We start from the raw sequence: 9,787 nt of genomic DNA, 5'->3' as shown, positions 1-9,787 counted from the left end.
CATGTCTAAGCGATTCACCTTTGTCTACTAAAAATTCTGTCAAACCTAAAATGAGGATGTGGGCCCAGCTAAGTGAAATAAGTGGAAGTTTAATGAAGCTCCGCCTTCTCATGTCACTCACCTGAGAGAAATGAGGAAACAGGCTGTTCCTCTTTCTCAGTAAAGAGAGATGCACAGACGATCAGACTGAGTTCAGACCAAACTAGCAGCTTCCTCTGAGTGAGTCCAGCTACAGGAGAGAAAAGTGGAAAACTCCAACACTGCTGCTTCAAGCTGCTGATGCTCCACACACTGAATGTGAGTTTGAGCAAAAACACGACTCAAAGGAAATTTCAGTGAAGGTAGTAGAGGAGGGAGGGGAGCCAGGACTGACTGTACTTTCTGTCTGCTGTTTTCAGCTTCACTCACAGACTCAATGGCTTCCAGATCAGAGGAGGATCTCTGCTGTCCGGTCTGTCAGGAGGTCTTCAGAGATCCTGTTATTCTGTCGTGTAGCCACAGCTTCTGTAAAGACTGTCTGAAGAGATGGTGGAAAGAGAGAACAACACACGAGTGTCCAGTTTGTAAGGAAATATCAGTGCAAGAACCACCTTTAAACCGAGCTTTAAAGAACCTGTGTGAGTCGTTCTTACAGGAGAGAGATCAGAGAGCTTCAGAGGCTCTCTGCAGTCTGCACTCTGAGAAACTCAAACTCTTCTGTCTGGACCATCAGCAGCCAGTGTGTCTCGTCTGCAGAGACTCAGAAAAACACACCAAGCACAGATTCAGACCCATCGATGAAGCTGCACAACAACACAAGAAGGAACTTCAGGAAACTCTGGAGCCCTTACAAGACAAGTTAAAGGTTTCTGAAGAAGTTCAAGCGAAGTTTGATCAAACAGCAGAACACATTAAGGTCCAGGCCCCACACACAGAGAGGCAGATTAAGGAGCAGTTTAAGAAGCTTCAGCAGTTTCTAGCAGAGGAAGAGGAGGCCAGGCTGGCTGCACTGAGGGAGGAAGAGGAGCAGAAGAGTGGGATGATGAAGGAGAAGATGGAGGCTCTGAGCAGAGAGATAGCAGCTCTTTCAGACACAGTCAGAGCCACAGAGGAGGAGCTGAGAGCTGAAGACGTCTCATTCCTGCACAACTACAAGGCTGCAGTGGAAAAAGTCCAGCGCTGCCCCCTGCTGGATGATCCACAGCTGCCCTCAGGAGCTCTGATAGACCAGGCAAAACATCTGGGCAACCTGACCTTCAACATCTGGAACAACATGAAGGACATGGTCTCCTACACTCCTCTCATTCTGGACCCAAACACTGCTCATCCAAACCTCATCCTGTCTGAAGATCTGACCAGTGTGAGAGCAGGAGAGAAGCAGCAGCTTCCTGATAATCCAGAGAGGTTTGATTATTACATTTCTGTCCAGGGCTCTGAGGGCTTTAACTCAGGGACTCACAGCTGGGATGTTGATGTAGGAGAAAGCACAAGCTGGATACTTGGTGTGGTAGAAGAGTCTATCCAGAGGAAGGGAAACACAGAGTTTGGATTTTGGGGTGTAATGTTCAGTTTAGGTAAATATTCAGGACGCTCACCATCAGCTCGTCTCACTGATCTCTCAGTAAAGAAGAAGCTCCAGAGGATCAGAGTGAATCTGGACTGGAACAGAGGAAAGCTGTCATTCTCTGATCCTGATACTAACACACACATACACACCTTCACACACACTTTCACTCACAGGATGTTTCCATATATTGAAACTGTTGGTAAAGTGAAGGTGTTGCCATTGAAGGTGTCAGTGTCAGTGGAGCAGATGAGTTGAGGATGATGATGTTTCTAATGTTGTTTCCTGTCAGTGAATTGAAGCTGTTAAACTGCAGCTGTCCTCCTGCTGCCTCGTTGTTCCAAAGCTCTTTGTTTCTCTTTTATTTCTCACTGTTTCTTTCTGTTTCTGCTGTCCACCTTTTCACATGGAAAATCATTTCACTGTTTCTCACTGAATGACTCCCCAAACTAGATTTGAAATTCTATCAAGTTTCTAATCATTACAAGTGATTCATGTTTCTATTTGATGTGTGTAAATGGAGATGATTTAGTTTGCTGGGATATGGACTGACATGTGTTGAATGGGAGGAGCAGTTTGTTGTTGTCTTCTTGTCTGTTTATGACAACAATAAATATATTGTTGAAACAGTGATTCATGTTTAACTCCATATATGAAATGTTTCTGATATTCGAATTCTGTTTGATTAAAGACTTTCTTCATGACACAAATGAGATTTCAGTGTATTAATAGAACTAAATAAGATCAGAGTTGAAAGGCTGGAGTATTATGTACGTGCTTCACTGTCAGTATCTTCGGGGGGATTCAAAGTCATGTGATAAACTAGTGTAAAGGCGTGTAGAGAAAAATATTTGAGCTTCATTTTGTATCAAAGTGGAGCATTTCTTCCAGTGTTGGGGTTGAAAAATTGTTTATAAAATAAATAAAGCTGTTTTATTGTTTTTATATATGCCCGATGCAAATGTGCTGATAAACGAGTTGGCGCTCTCTGTTTTGAGAGTCAAGAGCTTCATTCAGTGTTATTGTCTGGATTTGAAATATTGCAGGTACACAGAGTGCAGAGGGTTTTCGCAGCATGCTTACAAGTACACCAATGATGGCTTTCTATAAGTCTCTTGGTCAGAGAGTCCAAACAAGATGTCCTGAACTGGGCCTTAGAATCAACCAAGGAAAACATTCGATAATCAAGACTACGCAGGGTGTGTTTTTGGGTCCATGTCTCTCTTATTTCAGGAAAAGAAACAGATAGGAGGTCGAGGGACTGAGTGGACTTGGATTGAAAAGGTAAGATTCGCAGCGGACTGCCACGTTGGTGTTGGGAGAAGATAGCCATAATAGGGTCATCTTTTCTGTGAAGCAGTTTGCTGGTTTGAGCACCCGCCCCTTTCTTGATGGGTACCCAAAGTGGCCTTTTGTTGAGGCAACTTTTTTTTTTTTTTTTTTTTTTTTTTAAATCTGTGTGTGCTTGCGGAGTCCTGTCTGTGTTAAATAATATTTAACTATTAATCATAGTCTTTGCTAAATAAAAGGATCTGGCTTGCATCAGTCACATGATCACCATTGACCAATGACCGCCCTTGACAGCAGAATGCACCGGTTACGAGCCAGGAACGAGCTCACAAAGAGAGCGCGCATTTTTTTCGGTCCAGAGCAGTAGTGATGGGATTTCCGGCTCTTTTTAGAGAACTGGCTCTTTCGGCTCCCAACCGAAATTAAAATATGAAAACAAAAAGATGCATATTCTCTGTCATATGGGCCTGAATGAATAAACTTTCTATATCCTTTATCATCTGCAACTGAAAATAGTTGTGGATGAATACTATACCTTTCTAATGTGACATTGTTGTCCCTGGCTCTCTTTCTCTGTCTCTCCCTCCCGCTCTGTTCCTGTGCTACTGCGAGTGTAACTACCGCGCCCCCCCCCCCCCCCCCCTTCTTCCCAGCGCAAAGCACAAGGCTGGCGTGCGGAGTGAAGCGGAAAAAAAGTGCGAGAAAGAGGGTGAGAGAAAGAAAAAAAAAACCCAGGGCTCGCGATAAGGAGCCAGCTTGCGTCATTCACATCAAAGATCCGGCTCTAAGAGCCGTTTCGTTCGCGACCGACACATCACTACAGAGCAGTAGGAGAAACACAGAAAACTCAGAGACACACAGACTTATGCGACAAAACCAGTAAGTACAGCGCGCACTGTATTGTATAGCACACAGAAGTATTAGCTTATTATGTACATGTTGGTAAGTTGTCTTGTGGCAACTGACGAATTGAAACCAACGAGCGTGCTGTGTTTGCAGCAGCGCAACAAACGTTACCTGTCCTTTTATTAACTGCACAAGTAGTGCTGATAGCTGCTGGCTAACTGGGTAAGGCTGCCATGGGTCTGTAGCTCTGTCCACCGTTTTAGGGAATATATTTAGTTTTAAAGTAAATTACAGCGATTTTACTGCCTTTCTGGAGGGCTTATATTTATATTAATCATGTAATATGCATGTCCACATAATTATGGATGATTATAATTATAATATTTAAAAAACACACTGTATTTTAAAGAACATACATTAAGAAACATATTATATTAGATTTATATTCTAAATAAGACAAAATGCTTATTTTACAGCAGTAAAATTATTGTATCTCTACAGTTTAAACATTTAATAAGTTTTCTCCGTGCACAGAGTGGATAGTGAAACAAATGGAATCATCATAAATACATTATTTTATATTTATTACTTTTTTTTGTCACTGCTTTATTATTGTAGCTCAAGTTATAAATAATAAGGGAAGGATTCTGAATTAGCACCATGATGCCCATACTATATACAGTATTCTGAAGAGGGTCTAAAATGTCACTGTGTGTGCGTGCATGTGTGTGTTTAATGTATATAGATTTTTTAAAATTATTACTCATGATATAACATTGTCCAGACATGGCTGGTAAGGACATGAGGAGGAAACAGTAGGAGCTGTGTGAGGCTACTAAAGGCAGTGGATCCCTCAGCAGCTGGATTACAAAGAGCATCCTCCTCTCCCTGATGTCCTTGGTGCGTTAAAATAGGAACAACCCGCTGGTAAAAATACTGGACTCACCAGTGTTAAGCCAAGTCTCAGTGACACACATGAAGTCCAGTTTCCAGGAGGTGAATAACTCCTTCAGAATAAAAGATTTCTTCACCAGTGATCTGGCGTTTACAAGCCCAATCCTGACAGGAGCTGGGGATGAGGTATGAGCCCCAGTGGCACAGGGAGCCCAACACAGCAGCCTCAGTTTATCAAGGTTCGCCCGGCGCACACTGAGCTGAGGAGAACAGGGGTCACAAAGGAGCGGCGTGTCTTCCTGGCCGACCACGAGGATGAGGCAGGAATCCACAGGGTCCAGGAAACGTTGGTGCAAAAAAATTCCACAAAATAATCTCTGTATTGCTTGGATGGTAGTTGGATGGTGCACCAAGGAGAGCTTGAGTTTAACCAGCCAACCACTGCGCCTACCCCGACGCCTTCGCAGGGGAGGTAGCATGACAGCACGGCATAGGCAAGTCGGGATTTGTGACAGCAGCGGGCACCAGGAATTCTCTCCTCTGTTAGCAAACGGAACTGTGTTTTGATCAGAACTTCAGAGATTTAGAAGCGATTGGCGATCGTACACCAGTAGAGAGCAGATTTCCTGAGTGTCACATGACAGGAATAATATAAAAACAAACAAAACTGTAAGCCACAGACAAGCAGCCATGTACACCGGCGCCATCTTGATCCCCATTTAAGGCTGCAATGAGCTGCTACTAAGTGAAAAATAATATTTGTTGTTACTATGTAACAAACATTTCTGGACTGTTTCCCCAGAGTACAGCAGTAAATGCTGAAAGAAGCTGGTTTGTAAGCCGCTGGTATTGGAGAGTCAGTAACAGCTGCTCAGACCAGCTGATCCTGGAAAAGTGCTCCAATGCACACATTAGTCATGTGACCTCAGTACGTCGCTATCTGACAAATCCTGCCAGGAATGTTTTGCTTCTATAAAATTTTTCCATCATCATTTTATTATAGATTAAGTGCAGGAGTTGTTAAGTGTGGATAATTAAATAATAGTTTATTGCAATAGCAGTTTGTGCCTTGTTCTCAGATGGACAGCAAGTGGAGAGTGATAGATGAGATGAGGAGATGAAGGAGGAAGAGAGGCAAGAGTGATTCACAGGCAGAGCCTTGTTTATTTCTCACAGTTTTTTGTCTCATTGTGGTTCCAAGCGCTGTCACCAATCTTTGCATTTTGTTATTATCATTTTATTATTATTATGCATTTGTTATTTAATCAGCTACCATCTCTCATATGGACTTTTTACTGTCTGCAGTCTCAGATCAGCACAGCCCTGCCCTCCAGCACTATCAGCAGCAGGAGCAGCAGCAACCCCTCAACAGCAACATTGTATCAGGTAAACATAGGGTACGTTTGCTTTGCCTTGTTGCCACCTCACAACAGTGATATAGTATGATGCAATCCCATATTAGATTCTTGATGAATGTGTGTTGTTGTTATTCAACCTGGTTCAATGTGCCCCTTTTTAACTTTGAGCACCCGCCCCTTTAAACGTCTCTGCACGGCCCTGGTCTTTGCTTACTTTGCCGTGCTGAATTGAAGCCTTGAGGAAATTGGGGGACTGTGTACTGAGTTACTGCTTCCTCATTTGGACTTCATTGGGCACAGCCAGGAGAGGACCACATCTACAGCCAGGATGTACTCTTTCCCCTCTCTCAAATCATCTTCGGGACTGGTAGGAGACCTTTAGCAACAGCATAGAATAGACAGAAAATTGTGAGTTTTTTGTGATTTAATCTTAAAATTCATATTATCTGATTGAGCTGTAACTGCAAAATTGAAGAAAGTAAAATATCCTATGTGTATTTAAAGGCTAATATTGTGGACATTCTTCGGACATTTTTAATTCTTTGGAAAACAGTGGTGAAAACTTATGTATGAACTTTTAGTTCAGCATCATAAGTTCCCATGGTAAGCTACCCCAACAAGACGTCAACCACCTTAGTACTACAGAAATCTCAAGGTTACCCTGGAGTTACCTAAATCAGATGAAATCCTGCTCCATGGTACAAACCCCAGGTCCAGTGAAAAGTCAGAGTGCGGCAAAAGTGACCATTTACTGAAACTTAGTGAATTTATCATGGACAGTCCTTGAAAACTGTAGACCTTCACTCCGTCTGTCCTTATCTACATTAAGTACTGTGTAGAGAATGTGACAGTTACCAAAATTATCCAGGCTTTTCCTAACCACAAACCTTGGATGATGAATTAAGTACAATCTCTGATCAGAACACGTAAGTTAGCCTTGAGGCTGAGGGAGAGGTCTCTCTACAGCCCTGCCAGAGCCAACATGAGGAAGTGCATCAAACAGGCCAAGGAAGCCTACAGGAGGAGGATAGAGGGCCTTCTCACCAACAACAACCCCAGCCAGGTGTAGAGAGGAATCCAAGCCCTCACTAACTATGAATAACAGGGCCCCCTTCTCTCTTGCTCTTGACGAAGGCGGTCGCACTTTTCTCCTCTCCTCCTCTCCCTTAGCTTCCCTGCTTAGCCTCTTGTGTCCTTGTCTAGTCTCGTGTTTTTTGTATTACTTTTCCCTGGAACACTCTCTCACAGTCTGTTCTCTAAAACCTAAAAGAGGAATTATGGATTTGATCAACTGGTCCCTGAATGCAATTGACACCCTTTTCTCAACGAGACGTCTGGGCTTGGGTGAGCCTAAGTGCTGAAGATATCTACCTATTCGGAACCATGATAACAGGGTTCTTGCTGATTGGAGCTGGCTTGGCCCTGGCTTATCGAAGAATTAAGAAAGCGGAACCGGCTGTTCCACCCCCCCCCCCCCACCCCCCAAGGCTGCTCGCTGGGATTGAAATGATGGGACAAGGCGTGAGTTCTACCCTCTCATCCACTACCCTCTCATTATAATTGGAGATTAGGTGGAAACTGTCTGGATTGCAACCACATAAGCTAGCGCAATAAGATTTTTTGCATATGAAACTGGAGGAATTGTACTTATATTGTATGCATTCAGCCTGTCCTAGGTCACAGTTTCCTTTAGTGATAGGTCCAACAACACTGACGCAACGGCGCATGTATCAAGCTCACAGAGCGAAACCTGTATCGGTGCGTGCGTCGCTTTAAGAAAAAGTCACGTGATCGATACAGGTGCTGTATCGCTCATTGCCAATGCGTCAAACTGTGTTTAAAAGGTACCGCATCCGCATCTGTCAACGGAATGAGTCGCCACCAAAAACACAAAACAAAATTACTCTCGCAAAGATAAAAAAAATACATATCTCTCTATAACAAAATGGAGCCCGAAAGAAAAAAAAAGTTTCTGCTGTGTGGGATCATTTCGATCGTTTAACACTAGAAGTCCCAGGCTTTTCTAACCCTCTGTCAGCCAAGTGGAAGCTAACTTGGCTAGTCTGTTAGCATCAATTCATATGTAAATTGGGTCGTTACCTGAGAATTGTGGAGGGGAGTGGGGGTGTGTGAATGATTGCTGATTTCTAACTGCCAACTGCCTCTTTGTTTGTGTGTGGGGAGGGGGAACTGCTAAAAGCTGTGAACTTCGTTTTGTGTTCATCTTGATGTATTCTCAATCATCCAGGAAAATAAATCTCCAAAAGATTTATTGATAAAAACAGTACAAAAAAAAAACAAAACAAAAAAAATTTATACAAAAACAACCATTTGTACACATATTTACAGATAATAATAAAAAGTGAGTGAGTACATTTCAAGCACTCACAATCCTGGCACTGCCATGGTATCTGTAGTCTGCATTTACCACATGTGTATCTGTAGCAGTGAACACATTGCACAGTGGCATGATTGTTCTTGCATTTGTGTTTGACCTGACACGTGGCTCTTTTTCCAGGGCTAGGTGTGGAGGGTTGTGTCCGAAGCAACTGTTCTTTTCTTGCCTTCTTCCCAGCCATATGAGAGTTAGCCAACTCTCTTGCAAGCTCCACCAGGAAGTCCACCCGTCTTTCCTGCGTCCCGGTGCATGCTTGATACAGCACATGTGCATTCAGTGCTGCCATGTCAATCATGTTATAGAACACGGCAACTGGCCAGCGCCGTGTTCCTCTGCGGACTGTGTACTCCCGCACCATCTGGTCCAATACATCCACGCCACACTTTGTGGTGTTGTAAAGGGTGACAGTGTTTGGCTTCCTTTTGGTGGTGTTATCAGTCTGAACCACGCTGTGCATGCTGCTAAGAATATAGACTGTCTTCTTCCGTTTGGCCGCATACGCCGTCAGCGTGGCAGCAGTGGTTGAAAACACCTAAGAAATAAGATAAATTGTTATTTCCATAGCACTTTTACACACAATGAAACACATAAACATAGAACCACAAAAGACCTGCAGCCTACCTGAGTGGTGAATTCATTGCCATCTGTGTATCTAGCGGATTGAGGAATTTCCCGGCGAATCTTGTTGACTGTGCCAAGGATGGTGGTTTTCCGTCTAAGAAGTTTTTGCGCAAGTGAAAGCGATGTGAAGAAATTGTCCGTGGTAACATTTCTGCCCTTGTCTAGGAATGGTTCCATCAGCCTCATCATTACATTTTCAGACAGTCTCTCCCCACTGGGACGATTGGGGTCCTTGCCAAGATATGGGAGGACATTGCAAATGTACTTGGATTTTAGGTCGCAGGCCACCCAAAACTTGATCTCAAATTTGTCAGGTTTACTTGCAATATACTGCAGGAAACAGCACCGAGTCTTTGATGGGAAGAGCTGTTCATCAACAGTTATATGTAGACCAGGGTTGTAGCACGTGATGCAGTTGGTGACAAATGATCCCCACACACTGGAAATTGCAGCGAACTTATCAGTCTTTGCTCGATCACTGCGGGTGGACCTGTCATCAAAGCGTAGGTGTTGCATGATGTCTTGGAAGCGGTTACGCGGCATAGTTCCAATGATCTGTGGGTTTCCCAGGTTTGCTGACCAGCAGTCACGTAGTGATGGAACCCTAGTAACCCCCCGCAAGATGACAATTGAAATAAATGCCATTAGTTCAGGGAGGTCCATGAACCAATGAACATCCTCCGTTTGCTGTGCATGTTGAATAGTCCATTCTTGAATGCTATGAAGCATGTCAAGAGTGATGAAACACAGGAAGCTCTGAAGGCGACTCAAGATACTTTTCCTGGTCTTAGCCATTGGCTCGCCATCTGCAGCGTACGCTTCTATTGGGGTGAAAGG

At 43.6% G+C, this 9,787-nt stretch overlaps 1 protein-coding gene across 1 annotated transcript; it reads left to right on the top strand.

Annotated features, from left to right (window-relative positions):
• Positions 1–274: 274 nt before the first annotated feature.
• LOC134618435 (nuclear factor 7, brain-like) lies at positions 275–2,165 on the top strand. The gene is made up of 2 exons (XM_063463826.1): positions 275–297; positions 399–2,165. The coding sequence occupies exon 2, from the start codon at positions 416–418 to the stop codon at positions 1,799–1,801; it is 1,386 nt and encodes a 461-aa protein (XP_063319896.1). The 5' UTR covers positions 275–297; positions 399–415; the 3' UTR covers positions 1,802–2,165.
• Positions 2,166–9,787: the final 7,622 nt, after the last annotated feature.

Source organism: Pelmatolapia mariae, linkage group LG3_W, assembly GCF_036321145.2.
Source record: "Pelmatolapia mariae isolate MD_Pm_ZW linkage group LG3_W, Pm_UMD_F_2, whole genome shotgun sequence".
In the NCBI taxonomy this organism is placed as follows: Eukaryota; Metazoa; Chordata; class Actinopteri; order Cichliformes; family Cichlidae; genus Pelmatolapia; species Pelmatolapia mariae.
The sequence above is the reverse complement of the archived record's forward strand: the minus strand, read 5'-3'. Positions and strand labels throughout refer to the sequence as shown.